Source organism: Canis lupus, chromosome 25, assembly GCF_003254725.2.
Source record: "Canis lupus dingo isolate Sandy chromosome 25, ASM325472v2, whole genome shotgun sequence".
Classification (NCBI taxonomy): domain Eukaryota; kingdom Metazoa; phylum Chordata; class Mammalia; order Carnivora; family Canidae; genus Canis; species Canis lupus.
In genome coordinates, this window is record NC_064267.1 from 26,646,918 (window position 1) to 26,670,215 (window position 23,298).

General features: G+C 39.4%; 1 protein-coding gene and 1 long non-coding RNA gene across 2 annotated transcripts; one reads left to right on the top strand and one right to left on the bottom strand.

The window, feature by feature from the left end:
- Window positions 1-1,640: 1,640 nt before the first annotated feature.
- On the bottom strand, window positions 1,641-16,012 carry LOC118355570 (uncharacterized). The gene is made up of 4 exons (XR_004818292.2): window positions 15,863-16,012; window positions 13,226-13,403; window positions 12,087-12,267; window positions 1,641-1,759 (listed from the first exon to the last, which is right to left on the bottom strand). It is a non-coding gene; the product is annotated as an uncharacterized LOC118355570 (long non-coding RNA).
- LOC112669654 (cytochrome b-c1 complex subunit 2, mitochondrial-like) lies at window positions 13,931-15,539 on the top strand. Its single transcript, XM_035720170.1, has one exon. The coding sequence runs from the start codon at window positions 13,988-13,990 to the stop codon at window positions 14,858-14,860; it is 873 nt and encodes a 290-aa protein (XP_035576063.1). The 5' UTR covers window positions 13,931-13,987; the 3' UTR covers window positions 14,861-15,539.
- Window positions 16,013-23,298: the final 7,286 nt, after the last annotated feature.

The following is a 23,298-nucleotide window of genomic DNA, read 5'->3' on the forward strand; positions in this document are numbered from 1 at the left end:
ACTTTGGGAATGCCAACACACCTTACACAACTAATGAACACAAAATAAGAGAGTAAGGGCTAAAGTTTGACATACAGATTTACTTTCCTGGCTCTGTGTTTCTCTACTAAGCCTGAAGTAGTTAGTAGAAATTGAGAGTTTGAAGGTAGTTTGAAGAAAGCAGGTCAATCAATAATTGCCAAAAGTAGCAGGAACATCTAAGAGGAAGAAGACACTGCCTGTATGTACCACTGGTGAGCAGTTGTTCTCTATGCACTTGACTGTGGCAGCTGAATCAAAGTTGATAACCTTGTGTTTTCCATACTTTCATCCCCCAAGCAGATCAGTCACCAAATTGTTGATCTTATCTTCTAATAGTTCTTGAAACCCCCACTCCTCTCTATCCCCAAGGCCATTGTCATAGTTCAGGCCACCACCATCTCTCACTGTACTTAAGGGGGAAGCCTCTCAGTTGGTCTCATTTCTTCCAGTGGGGTTTCCCCCAGACTCTTTCCATTTGGCAGCTAATGCCTTTTTTACTGTTCTTAATTTTGTTTTTCTTTTCTTGTAAGTACCTTTGTGATCTAGAACCTTAGGTAGCGATCAATATCACAGATCTCATCTCTCCTGCTCTCTTTCTGTGCCTGGCACAACAGTTCTCAACCTCTTTCTCAGCAGTTTGCACACCAGCTCTCCCTAAATAGCTCACAGTTTCCTTTTGAGATATTGCACCCAGTTAGAACCTTGCTACCAACTGGAAGTGCAGAACAGGGACCAGCATCATTAGCATTCCTTGGGAACTTTTTAAGAAATGTTTCACTCCAGAGCTACTGAATCAGAATCTGCACTTAAACAAGATTCCTGATGATTTTTATGTACATGAATGTTTGAGAAAACACTGTTTTAAAGAATCTGGGTGTTCTTTCTGCCTGGTATATATCCACCTCACTCCTAATACCTTGTCCCTTGACCTGCAAACTCCTATCATCCTTCAGATCTCTTCTCAGATGTCACTGCCTCTAAGAAACCTCTCTGATTCCACACACCCCGGGTGTCCTAGGATAGTGCTTCATGTTGGCTCCACACTCAACATGGAGTCTGCTTGTCCCTCTCCCTCTGTTCCTTCTCCCACTCTCTCTATCAAATAAATAAATAAAATCTTTAAAAAAATAATAATAATAAATAGTTCATGTTTTTTTGAGTGTTCACTCTGTATTCCAAATATTGTGTTAAATGCTTTGCACATCTATTAATTCATGTAGTCCTTGCACAAGTCTCTGAGATTGGTTAGTATTCTGTTTTTACCGATGAGAAAACTGAGCCATAGAGATCTTAATAAATTTTCCAAGATCTGATAGTAATAAGTGATGGAAGCAGTATTCAGACCCAAGCTGTTGGGTGCAGACTCTGAACTCTTCACCACCATGCTACATTGCCACCCATGAGATCTGAGCCCACCTTAGTTGCTCTCTGATTTTACCTCTTAATAAACTGTATTGAAATAGACTCTTTATGTGTCATAACATTCCACTAGACAATAACATCCTTGAGAGCAAGGACCATTTCTTGATTGTAGTATGCCCAGCATCCAGCTTAGTGTCTAAACACAGTAGCCACTCAGTTTGTTGAAAGACACCTCACATTTTACTGAACATATTTCACCCTGGCCTCTCCTCCCACCACCCCAATCTGACTGATTTTAGATATTATTGCAGTTGTTTATAGCAGCATTCTGATGAGAGTAGGAGGAAGGTGATGTTATGTTATTTCCACCTTGCAGCTGAGGAAATTAAAACAGATGAATAATTTGTCAGCAGTGAAGATATGAAGATAATCACTTATGCTTGGCCACTATGTTACAATTCACAAAATATTTTCCAATACATTATCACATACACCTCTCGTAATGACCTGGTGAAATAGGTAGGAGAGGTATTGTTCCCAGCTAAGAGGAAGAAGTGAGGCTCAACACATGGTGATGTCCTTTCAATGGCAAAACCAAGCAGAAAGGCAGAGACCCTAAGGCAACACTTTGGAGTGTTGTTTGGTGGGGTCCAAAATTCAAGCCCTTGCCATCACACTAATTCAAATTAGACTTAGTCTGCACTGCTTTTGCCTGTTCAGATTCTGACCTGTGGTGTTAGGAGAATACAGCCGCTGCTAAGTAAGCAAAAGAGGGCTAAAGTTTCATGACACAACCACAACAAAAGGAGTTCTGGTGACAATGATTTAATCAATGGATCTGTATTCAGATATATTCTAATAGCCACATTCCCTGTGTCTGGTTCCCTGAGCCACTTTAGTTTCTGAAAACAATCAGGACAGCAGCCTAGCACCTAGATAAAGGTGCTAGGGACTGTTGGCTATTGCGCATATAATAAATCAACCCAAGGGGCACCTGGGTGGCTCAGTCAGTTAAGTGTTTGCATTCAGCTCAGGTCATGATCTTGGGGTCCTGAGATTGAGCCCTGTGTCAGGTTCCCTGCTTGGTGAGGAGCCTGCTTCTCTCTCTCTCTCTCTCTCTCTCCCCCCCCCTCAAATAAATAAACAAAATAAAATAAAAAATAAATCAGCTCAAGCATAATTGCTTAAAACAACATCCAACAGCTGGTAGCAAGAGCTGGAGTAGTAGGAGGGGGAGAGGCTGAAGCATCTGAGGACTGCTTAGGTATCCCTCTCTGCAATCTCGGGGTCTCTCCTATGGTTTCCATGGGAGTTAATTTGATATTCCTGCTAGTAGGGTGGGCTCAGGGCAGTCAGGTTGCATACAAAGCAGCTAGTAGTGTCAAGAGTGAATATTCCCAAGGGCAAAGCTGAGGCTACATCAACTTTTATGATCTACACTCAGATGTCACATAATGTTGCCTCTACTGCACTCTCTTGATTTTAAACAGTTGCAAAAACCCACTCAGTTTCAAGGGGAGAGTATATAGATCCTACCTCTCAATAGCAGCAATGTCAAAGAATGTGTGCCCCAGAGATGCATTTGATAGTGGGAGACATATACATATGAACTCAACCACCTCTGCACACACTGGTAGTTGGAAAGAGAAATAAAGGGAATATTCAGAAAGTCAACACACTCTTTTTGGCAAAGTGCTTCTCTGCTCATAGCCATAATGAAATGAACTACGAATATGCAATTACATATAATTGGATATAATTAAAATAAAGAGTCACATCTAAAATAAAAGCATAATTAAGAAGTAGGAAAATTTACTAGGTGGGAATGTCAACAATGCTAATTCAGTGATTACTGTTGGAGTTTATTTTATTGTCACTGAACCTAAGTCAGGATCAGCATCCAACAAGTTAGGGAAGCAACCTCAGTCTGCCCTCAGCTCTTTTATTCACAGCTTCCCAGCTTCCATTTTTTCCCTCCCCACACTATTTATTGGAAGCTTTACTTATAATTTGAAATGTGACATAATAGTTTTGTTTTCAATCCTTTAATTTGTTCAGTAGACTAAGACAACTGTTCCAATTTCTCCTCCTGTGTCTTCCCTTACTTTTCTTCCTTTGACTTTCCTCCACTGTCCTTTCCTTTCCCTTTCTATTCTGCTCTTCTCACTCCCCCTCCTTTTCTTTCAGAAATGACCACTTGAAGAGTACAGATCCACAAGTGTCACCCCACAGATGATGAATTACAAAAAGAAAAAACATATCTTTACAATGGAGGATCTGGTGATCATCACTATAACCAAGTGATCATCAGTGCCTCCTGATATAAGTCAATAACAAGTACACAACATCACCTGGGATATGCATTATCGAGACACTCTTACCTCAAATCTAAGCATGAGGAAACCATTAGACACATTCATAGAATGAGACATTCTACAAGGCAATTGGCTTGGACTCCACTACAAATTCAGTGCCATGGAAAACCAAAACAAAAGCAAAAGGGAAGAGGACCATTGCAGATTTGAAGAAGCAAAGGGTTAGAATAACCAAACACAAGGCAAGAAACTTGATTAAATCCCTGATCGAAAAAAAAAAAAACACAAAAGATTTTTGGGAGAAGTGTGAACGTGGTTTTTATACTGGATGATATTGAGTTAATGTTAATTTTTTCAATCAGATAATAATAATGTGGTTATGTAAGAGGAAACTGCTTTTTTTCTTGAAAGACGCGTGTTGAAAGACTTAAAGATGTAGTGTCACAATGTCTGCAGCTTTCAAATGTTTCAGAAAAATATATATTGATTATATATGTATGTGTGTATGTATATACACACATAGAACACACACATACATAGAGAACACACAGCATGAAAATGTGGCAAATTATTGATAATTGGTTAACTTGGGTGAAGGGTTTAAGGATGTGGAGTTCACCAATCTTTCAAAATTTCTATATTTAGACATTTTTTTCAAAATTAGGATTGAGGGGCGCATGGGTGGCTCAGTCCATCAAGAATCTGCCTTTGGATCAGGTCATGATCCCAGGGTCCTGGAATTGAGCCCTGCCTTAGGCTCCCTGCTCAGGAGGGAGTCTGCTTCTCCTTCCCCCTGCTCTTGTGTGCACTCGCTCTCTCTCTCTATCTCTCTCTTTCTCTCTCTCTCAAATAAACAAATAATTAAAAAAAAAAACTAGGATTGAAAGAATCAAAATTAAAAAGACCCGCTGCAACATGATGATTATCTGCAAATTCTGGCAGCTAAACACAATGGTAGACTGGAGCTGTGATTTAGCATCATACATAGTCTAGAGTTGGCCTGGATGGGCAATCCAATGTTAATACAGCCCTTACACAAAGAAGCATAACTGCAGATCCTTCTAAGGAAGTTTAGATTCTGAGAGATCATCAAAGACCACCGAAAGACTGGGCACCAGTGACCACTGCTGTGAACTGTATTGTTTTATCATAAAGGGTTACTGGTAGGAGTTCAAATAAGAGTCGCTAAATCATACATTCAAAATTTAATGTCCATGCAATGTAATCTTATCACCAGCCAGAATTTCTCTACACCTGAAATTTTGAAATTCTGTAATTCCCCCTTCTGACCACGATCCCTTTTCGTAACCTTAATGTACACTAATCCTGCCCTGCTGGGGTAGCCTCTGAGTCCCTACTAGCCTTTTTAAATTCACTTCCTCCCATGCTTAGGCCCCATGCACTGATCAATAGCTTCTATGACACTTTATCGTCCACTCCCTCACCTGCATGAAGACAAGGCCTGGGCCCTACTGATCTTTGTAACCCTAGAGTTGAGCACAGTGATGAGTATATAATAAATATTTGACAGATACATCTGAATGAAATGGAATCATCTAATCCAATCCTCTCATTTTACAGATGAGGAAACTGAAGCTCAGAGATGCAAAAAAACTTCTCTAAAATCAAATGGCTGGTGAGTGGCAGACTGGGAGGTAAAACCCATTTCCTTGTAACTTTCTGGCGAGAGATCTTTCTATAGCCAATGCTTCCTTCCCCATCATTTATTAAGTCTAGTTAAGTTTTTATTTTTTTGAGATAGAATGGCTAGGGGGCAGGGAAAGAATGAGATCATGACCTGAGCTGAAGGCAGACTGAGCCACACAGGCACCCCTTCTGCTGCATTTTTAATCAAGCCCTCCCTAGTGAAAAGTCTCTGGTCCCTTGATTCACTTTCACTTTTCTCCATGGTTTCAGTGTGTGTGTGTGTGTGTGTGTGTGTGTGTGTGTGTGTGTGTCCCTCAGGATTTTATTTCTAAGGAGCAATGAAAATCTATTTTTCATGACTTTCAATTTGAGAACATCCCCTATCCTAAGACTTAAGAGGACATTCTGTCATCATCAGTGTCAAAGACTTAAAAAAGCCAGACACAAGTTAAAATGGTCAGGACAGATTGTAATCAGTAATACACTATTGCAGTCGGGAAGAGTCCAGAGTGAATGGAGCTCAAGTTCAGTTTGTTCAGAGGTGACTGGGCATTTCAAAGGAAGAATGGGGGAATAAGGAGGAGAAATAGCTGGGGGCTTGCACAGAGTCAGGGAAATAAAAAATTACCAATGTTTGGTCAGTATAAATGCTATTAGGGCAGCTTTGTCTGTTAGGTGGCAGTTATCAAATTTAGGACTCTCTCCTCCCACAGACTGGGAGATAGGGCCCTATCCTTCCCAAAGATTGCATTTCAAAGGAATGGCTTTCAGGTCCTTGAGAAAAATCACTCCTGAGTTGTAGGAGATACATATACATCCAAAGGGACAGAGCAAGGATTTACAATTATAAGCCCCTTCTAGCAAATGCTCTACAGAGCCTGCTGGGTGCCTAACATCAGGTGTTGGGTAGAACAAACAGTACATTCTTTTGGTAGCTTTGAGCTTTTGTGTTTTTTCAGGCAGGCACTTAAAAGTGGCTAGGGGCATCCTGGGGATGTTGACTTGAGTCTTTAGAATTCAAGTTAGTGAGTATTCAAGACCTTTAATGTGTGGGTGAGGGGAGGAAGGGGGTTGGATGAAATCATCTGTGCAATTTTTATAGGCCAAGGTTGAGGCCTGGTCAAGAAAGCTCAGAGGACCTGACTAGAGTCTGACCAAGGAAAGAATTTTTGTGATCACTATCAAGGAAACAAATATATTTTTAAGATTTTGTTTATTTATTTGAGAGAAAGAGAGCACAAGCTCGTGGAGGAACAGAGGCAGAGGGAGAAGCAGAGTCCCCCCTGAGCAGGGAGCCCAATGTGGTGCTCAATCCCAGGACCCTGGGATCATGACCTGAGCTGAAGGCAGGTGCTTAACTGACTGAGCCACCCAGGCACCCTGGAAACATATCTTTTTTAATTGGCCTCATCCTTTGTGTCATCAAATTTTAAATCTGAGAATTGAATGTGGTACATATTTATGTCACACTTGACACTCCTTTACTCACTTGCTTCTTTCTTTTCTTTGTGATATTGCTGGTCATATTAGTTTCTCACTGGACCATGTGCCTTTTGGAATGAAAAGTCTAAATCCTATTTCTTTTGGTGCTTCCTCCCCTCTCAGAACTCCTCACAGTACTAGGCACATAAAAGACAGTTAACAAATGTTAACGAAATAAAAGAACAATCAAGAAAAGGTAACCATGTCTGTCATCAGTCCTAAAAGTCCAGATGGTAAAGTTGGGGAAGCCGGGGCACCTGAGTGGCTCAGTGGGTTGAGGTCTGTCTTTGGCTCAGGTCATGATCCAGGGTCCTAGGATCAAGCCCTGCATTCTGTTCCCTGCTCAACAGGGAGTCTGCTTCTCTCTCTCTCTCTCTCTCTCTCACTCTCCCTCCCTCCCTCTCTCTCTCTCTTTCTCTTTCTCTCTCCCTCTTCCCCTTCCTACTGCTCACTCTGTCTTTCTCTCAAATAAATGAATAAAATCTTTTTAAAAAGTTGAGGAAGCAATATGAGGGGAGTTCTGATGCACTACTAATTGCAAAGGATTTTTTTTAGGCCAATAATTTATTTGTGCACCCTCCCACCGCCAGAGATAGTTATATGCCTTTGGGGTCTAAAAAAACCTAGAGAGTTCATTTCTAGAGAGAAGAAAGAAAGAAAGAAGAAAGAAAGAAAGAAAGAAAGAAAGAAAGAAAGAAAGAAAGAAAGAAAGAAGAAGAAGAAAGAAAGAAAGAAAGAAAGAAAGAAAGAAAGAAAGAAAGAAAGAGAAAAAGAAAAACACTATTATTACCCAACCCTGTTATTGGTAGGAAAATTGATTCTGTTTGGATTAAGACAACTATTCTCCCACTTAATGTCACAGGGAATCCTGATATCCTTTACTTGACATCCAACTACCAAGGAGGCCTCAGCAGATCATGTTAACACATACTACTAGTCATATAGGCATGGGATGGTCAGTTTCATTCTTGTCATACCTGCAAAATCAGGATAGCAATTCCCACATAACCAAATTATGTTAAGCATCAGGTGATATCTATGACATAAAACTGTAAACTGTAAGGTGCCATAAAAATATAAGATGAGTATGATGTTCAGGTTTCTATTATAGCTGAATGTGTTGTTGGAACGATGGTACTTTCAACCCAAGTGGCATCTTCTCATTGCTTTAGTTATGAAGGAAAAGGGGACATTAAGGTACCAAAGAGAAGGTAGCATATTTTTGCCATGAAGAAAATGATGGTGGAGGATCTAATGAAGCCAAACTCTGAAGGATCTATACTGTAATCACTATTTTTTTCTTTTGATGGGGGAGGGAAGAAGCATGAATAGGACCAAAGGCAGGCATGAGCTGCATTGTGTCCTCCCCAAATTCATATGTTGCAGTTCTAACCCCAGGGCCTCAGAATGTGACTATTTGGAGATTCTTTCTTTTAAGACAGAAATATACCCCAAAGATACAGATGTAGTGAAACGATGGGACACCTGCACCCCAATGTTCATAGCAGCAATGTCCACAACAGCCAAACTGTGGAAGAAGCCACAGTGTCCTTGGACAGATGAATGGATAAAGAAGATGTGGTTTATATATACAATGAACAGTACTCAGCCATCAGAAAAGATGAATATCTACCATTTCCTTCAATGTGGATGGAATTGGATAGTATTATGCTAAGTGAAATAAGTCAATTGGAGAAAGACAATTAGCATATGGTTTCACTCATATGTGGAATATAAGAAATAGTGAAAGGGACCATAAAGGAAAGGAGGGAAACTTAGTGGGGAAAAATTAGAGAGGGACACAAACCATGAGAAACTCCTAATTTTGGGAAACAAAGGGTAGCAGAGGGGAAATGGGGTAACTGGGTGATGGGAATTAAGGAGGGCACTTGATGGGATGAGCACTGATATATTATATGTTGGCAAATTGAATTTATATAAAATAATAAAAAATAAAGCCAAAAAAAAGACAGAATTAAAGTTACATGAGGTCATTGGGTGGGCTCTAGTCTCATGTAACTAATGTGTTTATAAGAAAAGGGTATTAGGATGCAGACACACTCTGAGGGAAGACCATGTGAGGACACAGGCAGAAGATGGCCATCTACAAGCCAAGGAGAGGCCTCGGGAGGAGAAATCAACCCTGCTGACACCTTGATCTTGGATTTCTAGCCTCCAGAATGATGAGAAAATAAACTTCATTGCTTAAACCACTCAGTCAGGTATTTTGTCATGGCAGCCCTAAGCAAACTGACACAGATCATCTTTTTATTTAAAAACAGAAACCACATAACACCAAAGATTAAGAAATAATCGACAACGCCAGATGACTCTGGCATCCCTCACGCCTCCATCATGGTTCTCCATGTGACCCTGACTCTCCTCTCTGTCTTGTGTTTGAGCCATAGCTCATCAGTTTGTCCTTACAGCTTCCCACCCTGGCAGTAACCTTATCCTGGACACAAACTTCCATGTCTGTCCACCAGGGGAGAAGCAAATCTATGAAGGAACCTCAGGAATACTGTGGACTTAGCAGAGGTTCGACCTCTAGGTCCCTGCTACTTTACCAGAGGATATACCCCAGGGATAGAGTTGCCAGTGGCAAAGAAATGCTACTGTGTGGGTCAGGTTGTACCCTGTGGCCATCCAGAATTCTTCCCCAGGCAGTTAATTCAAAAAGAACTCATCAACTGTGTGACCTCAGGCAATTTACTTAACCTCTCTGAGCTTCAGTTTTCCTACCTATACAATGAAAATAACCAACTTGGCAGCTGTCAAGAAGATTAAATGAAATTATATAATTACTTGAAGTACATAAAATACCTAGTACAGGCTGTGTTCTTAGCACACAGCCTGCTACATCTCAAGTATTAATAAAGTTGAAAACAGGGCATTGTTTGCAGTTCTGCTGGGCACCTTCTCTTTAACTCCTAGGACGTTCTTGTACATTTACTATGTTTGTGATTATGAGAAATGTAATTCCATCTGTTCTTAGGAGGATCACCAACGCTTTTCCTGTGACCATTTTTGTATATTCCAGGAAAGGGCATTTTGACAGTCTGCCTCATACCCAGGAGTCCTGTACAGGTCCTGTAGAAAGACAGGTCTGGAATATAGGAAGATGCCCCCACAGGAGACAGATTTCTACAGCTTGCTCTTAAACTGCCTTTGCCTGCGAGCCCCCTCCTATTTGTCTTCCTCCTCTTGGTGTTTACTTGGCAGTGACTGCAGATCATTTTTGGCCATAGGCAAAATGGGGTGAGGTACAAATCATTTATATCACAATTTCAAGGGGCACCTGGGTGGCTCGGTGGTTGAGCGTCTGCCTACAGCTCAGGGCATGATCCCAGGTCCTGGAATTGAGTCCCATATCGGGCTTCCTGCAGGGAGCCTGCTTTTCCCTCTGCCTGTGTCTCTGCCTCTCTATTTGTGTCTTTCATGAATAAATAAAATCTTAAAAAAAAAAAAAAAGAATTTCAAGGGGTTGGCGCATCATAGAGGAAAGTACAGATTCCCAGGCTCTTCCCCAAACCTACAGAATCAGAACCTCTGGAAACTTAAGCTTGCTCCACAAGCTCCCCAGGTGATCTGAAGCTACAAGTGCTGTCACCTTGATACAGTGAGTGTTCAACTAGGAGCAGCTAGCGTGAGGACACTGGGTGGCTCAGTGGATGCGCATCTGCCTTGGGCTCAGGGCTGATCCCAGGATTCCGGGATTGAGTCCTGCATGGGGCTCCCCACAGGGAGCCTGCTTCTCTCTCTGCCTCTCTCTCTGTCTCTCATGAATAAATAAATAAAATCGTTAAAAAAAAAAAAAAGATCAGCTGGCATGTGTGTATACCAGGGAAGGTGAGGAAGCAATAATAGTTATTGAACATTTCCTACATTTCCTTTCCAGGCCCTTTAATGCTGTATATATTTTTGATGGATGCTGTAACATATTGCCACAAACTTAGCGGTCTAAAACACACATTTACTCTCTTACAATTCTGAAAGTCAGAAGTCTGAAATCATTTTCATTAAGCTAAAATCAAGGTATTTGTGGGCAGAGTCACACTCTCCCAAAGGCTCTAGGGGAGAATTATTTCTGTGCCTTTTTTAGTCTTCTAGAGCTGCATTCTCTGGCTCGTGGCTCCTGCCTCCATCTGCAAAGCATCTTGCTTCGGTAGCCACATTGCCTTCTTCTTCTGTAGTCAACTCTCCCTCTGCCTCCCTCTTATATGGATACTTATGACTGAATTTAGAGCCTTCCCACATAATTCAGGAGAATCTCCCCATCTTAAGATCTTTGACTTGATTACAGGTGGTTTGCAAATTTGTCCCCATATATGGAGGGCTAGGAGAGACAAAAGGAAGAGGCAAGCCCCTCCAGATTGGTAGGTGACAGGTAAAATAAGCAAGGGAACTTCATACTGGGCTTGTCTCAGGTATCGGCCAGATGGATATATCTCCATTCTTGCCTACCAGAATCTTAGAAAAAGTTTATACAGAGACCTTAATTGGGTTTGATTATGTATACTATCCAGATGGTCTCAAAAACACATTGTTCTCTCCAGGCTGTATGCTTGAAAATGGCTCTCACTGTGGAAATGAGGGCAGGATGTATATTCCAAGCATAGGGGGGAAGGTGAGGAGGCTCCAATTGTCTGAGTCCGGCTGATGGGGTCACACATCCTCTCGAGGACTTCCTCCAATAATCACATCTGCAAAATCTTTGTGTTTTTTTTGTGTGTGTGTTTTGGAGGGGGGAGTTGTTTGTTTTTTGCCATAAAAGGTAACATTCACAGGTTCCAGGGATTAGAAGCTGGATATTTTGGGGGCTATCAATTACAAACATTATTTTTTAATCCTCAAAACAATATATTTTTAAAGATTTTATTTATTTATTCATGACACACACACACACACACACACACACACACACAGAGGCAGAGACATAGGCAGAGGGAGAAACAGGCTCTCCTCAAGGAGCCTGATCTGGGACTCGATCCTAGACCCTGGGATCATGCCCTGAGCCAAAGGCAGACGCTCAACCGCTGAGCCACCCAGATGTCCCAAACCTCAAAACAATATTATGAAGTAGTATTAATTCCAGTTTTCCAGATGAAGGAACTGAGACTCAAAAGAGGTTAAAATGACTTGCCGCAAACCACACTGCTGCTGGAGGAATGAGGATTTGTGTACAAGACCATCTGGCTTTAAGACTTGTGATCCCTGCTCTGCATCAGATTGAACTATAAGGCCCTAAAGGAATCCTACCAGTCACAGCCTGTCAGTCTTTCAGATGTCTGAGATGGCCATTAAAATGTCCCAACATGATGCCATTCTCCGTTTCTTTTCCAGATACAGATGAGAAGTCCAGCTTCTGAATTCGCATGGGCTATTGGATGACAGGCTATAGGCAGAAGTAAGTCAGATCCTTGCCAAACTCTTGGAATACCTTCGGAGGACATAGATGATTGCCAAACATCACTCTAGGCTTATTCTTGAGATAAGAGTACTGACTTACATTTAGAGGCCTCATTGTAGTTCTGCACAATTTAAGTAAAAAGATTTTGTAGGAAAAACATCTAGGCTAGATCTCAAAGACCTTAAAAATGCATCCCCAGGAGGTGTTAATTAACCTTTCTGTGGTCCTCATTTCACAAATACACTTGCATCAAGTCATCACATTGTACATCTTAAACTTACATACGTTATCTATCATTAATGACTCAGTAAAGCTGGGTGGGGAAGCCATCTTCTTATAGATAACATCTCTGAAGTTGCTCTGATTCTGGGGTGATCAGCCAAGCACAGATACGAGACACGGAGGGAGAGCGAAGACTTGTTGTCATAGTGACTATAAAAACTATCAGGTTTATGTAATTCTTGGAATGTCTATAAGTTACAACCTTGGAAACACAATGACAAATGCTCTCTCAAAACCAGCCAAGTGGAGATAAGTAAACAGGGGAAACTTCTGAGTAGAGAAGCAGAAAATAAGAAAAGGCTTCACTGCAGGAAAAGGTAAAAGTAGAATATTAGAACTTCTATCACAGAGATATAACTTAATTATAATATTTAGATTGTAATAAAATAGAGTGTCCTCAAATAGGAGAGAAAGCAAACTTTTCTATTCCAAACAAAGGGTAGGAAGGAATCCAAAGTTGGATATTTTATCATTTTAACAGAAAATAGTCTTTATTTTAGTATTCTCTTGTTTCTAAAAAGGCTGTGCATTGTAATTTAAATCTCTCTAGAACAAAACCGCCTTTACATTCCAGTCAATGGCTTATTTATTTAGTACATATTTGATTATCAAAGAATTAGAATGGTTCTTCAAAGTTAATTGCAATGGGATTTATTCTGGATTCTAAGTTTCCATATTGAGATGGGGTTGAATATTTAATACTTACTCTTTTATCAGCAGCCTCAGATTACTTTGATATGGACCCAAACTCAGTCCAAAATTTTGTATCTATCCACCATCCTAATTGTCCATTTTTATTTAGGTCCCAGCTTCCTGGAGGAGTCAGATGTAAAACAATGAAGAGCAAATAGTTTTTCTCAACAGGACAGCTTATCAGGAAAAAGCTAGTGTATGAGAACAGAGGAAATGCAGTGAGCAAAGCAATATAAAAAAAAAAATAACCATTGTTTCAACTTTTTGTATCAAAAAGAATGAGGACTAGGGTGAGTAGCAGACAGTAACCAAGGGTATGAAGGCAATCTATTACCTGATATTGGCTTTTGTATATCATTTTGTCCCTAAAGGTGAGCTCATCAAAGTTCCTAATACATACTCATTTGGCATAAATTTTCTATTGTTCTTTTCCTTTAATGCTGTTTGAGTCTACAAAAGTGCAATCTAGCACTACCTTGAACAGATCACAAAATAAATTCTAGCTGACATAAAATTCTAAGTGTAAAAAAAACAAGACTGGGTGGCTCAGTGGTTGAGCACCTGCCTTTGGCTCAGGGCGTGATCTGAGGTCCTGGGATGGAGTCCCACATCGGGCTCCCTCCATGGAACCTGTTTATCCCTCTGCCTTTGTCTCTGCCTCTCTCTCCCTGTGTCTCTCCTGAATAAATGAGTAAAATCTTAAAAATAAAAAATCGGCCACCATCTTGCTTTCCTTCAAGCCGGCGGGTCCTGTGGAGCAGAGCAATCTTGAGCCATGAAGCTGCTGAGGAGAGCCGGGTCCCTCTCGAGATTTTATTCCCTGAAAGTTGCTCCCAAAGTGAAAGCCACAGCTGCCCCTGCAGGAGTGCCTTTACATCCTCAGGACCTTGAGTTTACCAAATTACCAAATGGCTTAGTGATTGCTTCTCTGGAAAACTATGCTCCTGCATCAAGAATTGGTTTGTTTATTAAAGCAGGCAGTAGATATGAGGACTCCAACCACTTAGGAACCTCTCATTTGCTTCGTCTTGCATCCAGTTTGACTACAAAAGGAGCTTCATCTTTCAAGATAACCCGTGGAATTGAAGCAGTTGGTGGTAAATTAAGTGTGACTTCAACCAGGGAAAATATGGCCTACACTGTGGAATGCCTGCGGGATGATGTTGATATTCTAATGGAGTTCCTGCTCAATGTCACCACATCACCAGAATTTCGTCGTTGGGAAGTGGCTGCCCTTCAGTCTCAGCTAAGGATTGACAAAGCTGTGGCTTTTCAGAACCCACAGGCTCATGTCCTTGAAAATTTGCATGCTGCAGCTTACCGAAATGCCTTGGCTAATTCCCTGTACTGTCCTGACTACAGGATTGGAAAAGTGACACCAGATGAGTTGCATTACTATGTTCAGAACCATTTCACAAGTGCAAGAATGGCTTTGATTGGACTTGGTGTGGGTCACCCTGTTCTAAAGCAAGTTGCGGAACAGTTTCTCAACATGAGGGGCGGGCTTGGTTTACCTGGTGCAAAGGCCAGATACCGTGGAGGTGAAATCCGAGAGCAGAATGGAGACAGTCTTGTTCATGCGGCTCTTGTAGCAGAAGGTGCTGCCATAGGAAGTACAGAAGCAAATGCATTTAGTGTTCTCCAGTAAGTCCTTGGTGCTGGACCACACGTCAAGAGGGGCAGCAATCCCACCAGTTCCCTATACCAGGCTGTTGCCAAGGGAGTTCACCAGCCATTTGATGTTTCTGCTTTTAACGCTAGTTACTCTGATTCCGGCCTCTTTGGGATTTACACTATCTCACAGGCTGCTGCAGCTGGAGATGTTATCAAGGCTGCCTATAATCAAGTAAAAACAGTTGCTCAAGGAAACCTTTCCAGTGTAGATGTCCAGGTTGCCAAGAACAAGCTGAAAGCTGCCTACCTAATGTCAGTGGAGTCTTCTGAGGGGTTCCTGGATGAAGTCGGGTCCCAGGCGCTGGTTGCTGGATCGTACACGCCGCCAGCCACGGTCCTTCAGCAGATTGATTCCGTAGCTGACGCTGATATCGTAAATGCTGCAAAGAAGTTTGTTTCTGGCCAGAAGTCCATGGCAGCAAGTGGAAATTTGGGCCATACACCTTTTGTTGATGAGTTGTAATACTGAAACACATCTTTCAGGGAAGAGCTGAACGTTTTCTCAACCCAGAGCAGAAAACACATGAAAGTCAAAAATCTCTAATATAACATTTATCTTTTTTTTCCCCAATGAGATGAAATGTCTTAGAACATAAATACAGGTTTTTGTTCCCAACTGACTTAAAGTCAATAAAACATTCTGTTTAAATGTTTTTCTTGCATCTTTGCAATTGGCTAATAAAGTATTTATTATATGCTGAAAAAAAAAATAAAAAATAAAAATAAATAAAAATAAAAAATCTTAAAAATAAATAATTTGGTTGAGGAGAAAGGGAGGCAAAGTCTAATGACCACACAGGTGAGAAGTCTACCTGGAGACCTTTGTTTATAAACCTGGGACCCTGAAAGTCACACCTAATTGGGTAATCCAGGAGGAAAACATCATTTTTCTCTTGAGATATTAAGGGAATCTGTCTCTCTTGACCTTTCCGCTGAGTGAAAAGGAGACAAATATGTTTAAGAATTTGCATTTTACCCTCATACAGGTTTAGGATCAGAATGTATACCGTCTGAGAATCCTGGAAGCACCAAACTGATAATTTACTTTAAAGACATCCTGGATTGCTAATATATCAGGTGCCTGCAAAAGCAAATGTAAATATTGACTTGAGGATTACACCTTACATCCAAGTCAAAGAACTATTACACACAGGTTCCATGGAACACAATGTCACAATGATCAATTATAAGACACATGAGAGGGCAGCCTGGGTGGCTCAGAGGTTTGGTGCCGCCTTTGGCCCAGGGCCTGATCCTGGAGACCCAGGATCTAGTCCCATGTCGGGTTTCCTGCATGGAGCCTGCTTCTCCCTCTTCCTGTGTCTCTGCTTCTCTCTCTCTGTGTTTCTCATTAATAAATAAATAAAATCTTAAAAAAAAAAAGACACATGAGAAAACAAGTCACTTGAGCAGGAGTCAGGAGAAAGAAGAAGCCATAGAAACCTTCACAAAAGACTGAAGATGTTAGAAAATAAGGCAAAATAAATATTGTAATTTGTTTATTGAAATAAAAGGGGTGTTAGAAGTATGACCTTAGAGTGAATAAGAAAGTGTTCTGCCAGCTTTACAAGCAGTAATTGAGACCTGCTGTGATCCATACCTAACTGATAGCACCCAAACAAAACTACAGAGCATCTGCTCAACACTCTACAAAGATGGGCTAAGATATGGCCATAAAGTCTTTACTAATGTTTAGACAAGATAACACTTTACAAGCAATTACTTCAGCAAACAACCTAATGTAACAATCTAATGTAAAACCTAGCTCTGCATTAAAAATCTTTCCTTCAAGATCCTCGGGGAATCCGTTATTTGACTGTGTATTAGACATACCATAAAATGTTAACAAGGCTCAGTTCTTTTGTTCCTTTGTTTTTAATATTTTTGGAGGCCCAACAGAGATCACCCACTACTCAGAACTTACCCCTCAACTTCTCAGCAGGGGACATTTTGGCAGTATGCCAAAAGACCTGTGTACCTCTTGACCTTCTCACCTTGGGGAGCCATCACTGACCAGAGAATCCAAGTTGTTGCAGTAATTGACAAGCACTGAGGTGTTACCTGCCAAAACTCCTAAAAGTTTCCATGAGATTGTTGAAGCTGAGTGGTGAGTACATGAAGAATTCATCATTAGATGTCTTTACTTTTGTATTCATTTGAAATTTTCCATAATGACTTTAAAAATAGAATCTGCTGTAGAACACTGTCAACAACAGCAAAATGTACATTCTTCTCAATTGCACGTGGGATATTCTCCAAAATAGACTATATGTTAGACCACTAAAAATTAATAAATTTAAAAAATGACTGAAATAAGTACAAGTATGTTCTCTGACCACAATGGAACTAAATTAGAAATAAATAGCAGAAGGTAATTTGGAAAACTCACAAATATATGGAAACTAAACAACACAATCCTAAATAACCAATAGATCAAAGTATAAATAAAAATGGAAATTAAAGAACTATTTCAAGATGAATGAAAATGAAGATACAACATACCAAAATTTACACAGCTAAGGCAGGGCCTAGAGGAAAATTTATAGCTGTAAATGTCTACATGAAAAAAGAAAAGATTTCAAATCAATAATCAATAATTTAACCTTCCATCCTAAGACACTAGAGAAAGAGAAACTAAAAGCAAACAGAATGAAGGAAATCATAGATATTAGAGCAGAAATTAGTGAAATAGAGAGTACAAAAACAATAGAGAAAATCGATGAAACCAAAAGTTGGTTATTTTAAAAGATGAAAAAAATCCATAAAAATTAACCAAAAATAATGGTAGACTCAAATTATTAGAATCAGACTGAAAGAGGGGACATTACTACCAAGCTTACATAAATAAAAAGGATTATAAAGGAATTATATGAACAATTGTATGCCAATATATAGATAACTTATATGAAATGGACAAGTTCCTAGAAAGACACAGCTGAAAACAACTCAAAGCAAAATAGAAAATTTAAATAGGCCTATATCAAATAAAGACATTAAGTTGGTAATAAAAATACTACCTACAAAAAGATCTCAGGCCCAAATGATCAATTCTACCAAACATTTAAGGAATACTTGATACCAATTCTTTACAAACTTTCAAAAAATAGAGAAGATATTTCTCAACTCATTCTAGTATTACCTGAGGCCATTCTAGAGGCCAGTATTACCTGATACCCAAACGAAACAAAGACATTGCAAGAAAACTATAGACCAATATCTCTTATGAATATGGATGCAAAAATCCTCAACACAGTGCTAGCAAACCAAATCTAGCAGTATATAAAAAGGATTACACACCACAACCAAGTAGGTATTATCCCAGGAATACAGGTTAGTTTAATGCCTGAACAATTAATGTAACACACTGTCTCAATAGAATAAAAAAACAAATGCACGTAATTATCTTGATAGATGCAGGAAAAGCTTTTGACAAAATCCAACACCCTTTCTTAATTAAAAAAAGAAACAAAACACTAGTAATTCCTATCAAAACACCACCAGCATTTTTCACAGAGCTAGAACAAACAATCCTAAAATTTGTATTGAACCTGAATAGCCAAAGCAATTCTGAAAAGGAACTGGAGGCATCATGATTCCAGATTTCAAGCTATATTGCAAAGCTATAGTCATCAAGACAGTATGGTACTGGCACAAAAACAGATATGTAGATCAATGGAACAGAACACAGAATCCAGAAATAGATCCACAACTGTATGGTCAACTAATCTTAGACAAAGCAGGAAAGAATATCCAATGGAAAAAGTCTAAAAAAGTCTTGTCAAGCAATGGCGTTGGGAAAACTGGACAGTGACACACAGAAGAATGAAACTGGATCACTTTCTCACACCATATACAAAAATGAATTCAAGATGGATGAAAGACCTAAATGTGAGATAGGAAACTATCAAAATCCTAGAGGAGAACACAGGCAGCAACCTCTTTGAAACTGGCCATAGCACCTTGTTACTAGACACATCGCCAGAGGCAAGGGAAACAAAAGCAAAAATAAACTATTCAGACTTTATCAAGACAAAAATCTTCTGCCCAATGAAGGAAACAGTCAACAAAACTAAAAGGTAGCCTGTGGAATGGAAGAAGATATTTGCAAATGACATATCTGATAAAGGGTTAGTATCCAAAAATCTATAAAGAACTTATAAAACTCAACACCCAAAAAACAAATGATCCAGTTAAAAAATGGGCAGAAGACATGAATAGACACTTTTACGAAGAAGATATCTAGATGGCTAACAGACACATGAAATGATACTCAACATCACTCATCACCAGGGAAATACAAATCTAAACCATGGTGAAATATCATCTCAAACCCGTCAGAATGGCTAAAATTAACAACACAAGAAACAGCAAGTGTTGGCAAGGGTGTGGAGAAAGAGGAATCCTTTTGCACAGTTGGTAGGAACGTAAACTGGTGCAGGCACTCTGGAAAACAGTATGGAGATTCCTCAAAAAGTTAAAAATAGAACTACCCTACAATCCAGCAATTGCGCTACTAGGTATATACCCAAAGGATACGAAAATACAGATTTGAAGGGGTACATGCACCTGGATGTTCATAGTAGAATTATCAACAAATAGCTAAACTATGGAGAAAGCCCAAATACCCATTGAATGATAAAATGGAAAAAGAAGATATGATACACACACATACACACACACAATGGACTATAACTCATCTATCAAAAAAAACAAAAAACAAAAGAAATCTTTACATTTGCAACAATGTGGATGGAGCTAGAGTGTATTATGCTAAGTGAAATAAGTTAGTCAGAGAAAGACAAATACCACGTGATCTCACTCATGCAGAATTTAAGAAAACAGAGGAACATATGGGAAGGGGGAAAAGAAAAAAAGAGGAGAGGGAAACAAGCCACAAGTAACTCTTAATGATAGAAAATGAACTGAGAGTGGATGGAGGGAAGTGAGTGGGGTGTGCTAGATGATGCTATATAGGTTATGGGTATTAAAGAAGGTACTTGTGATAAAAAAAAAACAGTCAACAAATATATAAAGGAACTTCTTTGACCTAATAAAAGACATCCATGAGAAACCCACAATTAATGTTATGCTTAATGGTTCCCTTAAATCAGGAATGAGACAAAGTGGTCTTGCCACTTCTATTCAATATTGTACTAAAGGTTCTAATAAGGCAATTAGGCAATAAAATGAAATAAAAGGCATCCAAATTAGAAAGGAAGAAATAAAATTATCTCTATTCACAGTCAACACAATCTTGAATATAGGAAATCTGAGGGAATTCACTTAAAAAGGAACATTAGAACTAATAAACAAGTTCAGCAGGGTTGCAGGAGGCAAGATCAACACAAAAAATCTATTGTATTTCTATATGCTTGCCAAAGACCAGCCTGGTAAGGTAAACAATTGCATTTATAATAGCATCGAAAAGAATAAATTTTGGAGCAGTATCCCATGTTCATGGATTGAGAACCCTAACGTTGTTAAAAAGGTAATATTTCCCCAAAGTGAACTTAACAAATTCAACAAAAATCTTTATTAAAATCCGAGTCAGCTTCTTTGTAGATATTGATAAGTTGCTTGTAAAATGCATATGGAACTGCAAGAGACCCAAAATAACCAAAAAAAATATTGAAAAAGAAAATATCAGGGGAGCCCGATGGCTCAGTGATTTAGCACCACCTCCAGTCCAGGGCGTGATCCTGGAGACCTGGAATCGAGTCCCATGTTGGGCTCCCTCCATGGAGCCCGCTTCTCCCTCTGCCTGTGTCTCTGCCTCTCTCTCTGTGTCTCTCATGAATAAATAAATAAATAAAATCTATTAGAAAAAAAAGAAAAAAAGAAAACATCAGAAGACTCACACTTCCTTAACTGAAGTTAATACAATGGTAATCAGGATAGTATGATATTGGCATAAGAATAGATACACAGATCAATGGAGTAGAGTTGAGTATCCAGAAATAAACTTATGTGTCTACAGTGAATTGATTTTCAATAAGGGTGCCAAGACCATTCAATGGGAAAGAATATTCTTTCAAACAAATGGTACCAAAATAATTATATAACCAAATGCTAAATAATGAAGTTGGACACAAAAAGTTAACACAAAATGGGTCAGACCTGAATGTGAGAATTAAAACCATAAAATTCTTCGGAGAAAATATTGGGCAAATCTTCATGATGCTGGATCTGCAAACAGATTCTAAGATATTTCACAAAAATAATAAAACAAGGAAAAAAGAAAAAATAGATCATTGGAATTCATCAAAATTAAAAACTTGTGCTTCAGGAGGACACTATCAAGAAATTTTAAACAAAACCTACAGAATGGATGAAAATATTTGCAAAGTATAAATTTGATGAGGGATTTGTATCTAGAATATATATTTTTAAAAACTCTTACAAATAAGAATAGAAAGACCATCCAATTTAAAAATGAGCAAGGTCTGCATAGACTCATTTCCAGAAAACATATAGAAATGACCAATAAGCACATGAAAGATGCTTGAAATCAGAAAAATGTGAATCAAAACCACAATGAAATACTGCTTAAGATCACTAAAATTAAAAAAAGTCAGGTAAGGGCACCTGGATGGCTCAATCGGTTGTATCTGACTCTTAATTTTGGCTCAGGTCATGATCTTGGGATTGTGAGATCAAGCCTCGTGACAAGCTCCATTCCCAGTGCTTAAGATTCTCTCTCTCCCTCTCGCTCTGCCCCTCCTCCTCTACTTGTGCTGCTTGTGCTATTTGAGTGCTCTTGCTCTCAACTAAAAAAAGTCAGGTAATAAATGTGAAGATGTGGAGAATAATATCCTATTGTATGGATATACCACATTTTGTTATCCATTCATCACTTGATGGACATTGGTGCTTCCACTTTTTGGCTATTATTAATAATGCTGCTATTAACATTCTTTTTTAAAAGGTTTTATTTATTTATTCATGAGAGACACAGAGAGAGAGAGGCAGATACAGAGATAGAGGGAGAAGCAGGTTCCCTGTGGGGAGCCCAACGTGGAACTCAATCTCGGGATCCTGGGGTGATGCCCTGAACCGAAGGCAGATGCTCAACCACAGAGCCAGCCAGCATCCTTGCTATAAACATTTTTGTACAAGTCTTGTGTAGATATATTTTCATTTCTTTAGGAGTGGATTGTTGGGTCAAATGGTAATTATGTTTAGCTTTTTGAGGAACTGCCAGGATGTTTTCGAAAGTAGTTACACTATTTTACATCCTAATCTGAAATGTATGAAGATTCTAATTTCTCCACAACCATAACTGTGAGCAATAAGTGTCTGTTGTTTATGAGACACCTCATTTGGGGTATTTGTTAGAGCAGCCCAAAAGGACTAAGACACCACCCAAAAGAAATTCTCCCCACCCAATCAGCACTTCCCATCTGAAGCCCACATTTAGTGAAAGAAGAAGGTATAATATGGAAGCCCTGGTCATGAACAAAGTTAGGAGATCTTTTTAAACTTAATTAAGAGCCCTTTTTTAAAAAGTTTGTATTAATTTGTAAGACCTACAATACTAGCCAGTCCATCTGTACCAGAAGTGTGGACTAATTACATCCTTAACCCAGCTCCCAGAATGGACAAAAATGCACACAGAATCACCAGAATAGCCGGTCTCTCCAGAGAGTCAGCAAATGTAGTTGGAAAACCTTTCAAATTCAACACAGTTCTGATTTTGATGATTTCTAGAAGTTACAAAGAATAAAAATGAATAAGATAAAGAATCTCAAAGATGCCCCAGAGTGCAAAGAAGTTTAAGAAATAATGCCAGGGACCTGATGCTTTAAATATTCTGGCCCTTTAAGATAAAACTCTCCAGCTGGGAGAAAGAAAATGTACAATTTGCCTGAGAAAGTGAAGCTGCAATTTATATACTGTAACCACCTGTATTTGTATTTTAAATAGTTTAAAGAAATCAGTCTTCTAGAAGTATCTAATAATTCCCTTGTTGGAAAAGGAGATTTCCCCTCCATAAAAACAAACAAACAAACACAAAACAAACAAAAAAACTTTTAAAAGGTTTTTTTGTATATTTTTTATTGGAGTTCGATTTGCCAACATATAGTATAACACCCAGGGCTCATCCCGTCAAGTGCCCCCCATCAGTGCCCGTCACCCAATCACCTCCACCCCCCGCCCACCTCCCTTTCCACCACCCCTCGTTCTTTTACCAGAGTTAGGAGTCTCTCCTGTTCTGTCACCCTCACTGATATTCCTTTTTTTTTTTAATTTATTTTTTATTGGTGTTCAATATTCCCACTCATTTTCTCTCCTTTCCCCTTTAATCCCTTTCACTATTTTTTTTTATATTCCCCGTGTGAATGAAACCATATAATGCTTGTCCTTCTCCGATTGACTTATTTCACTCAGCATAATACCCTCCAGGTCCCTCCA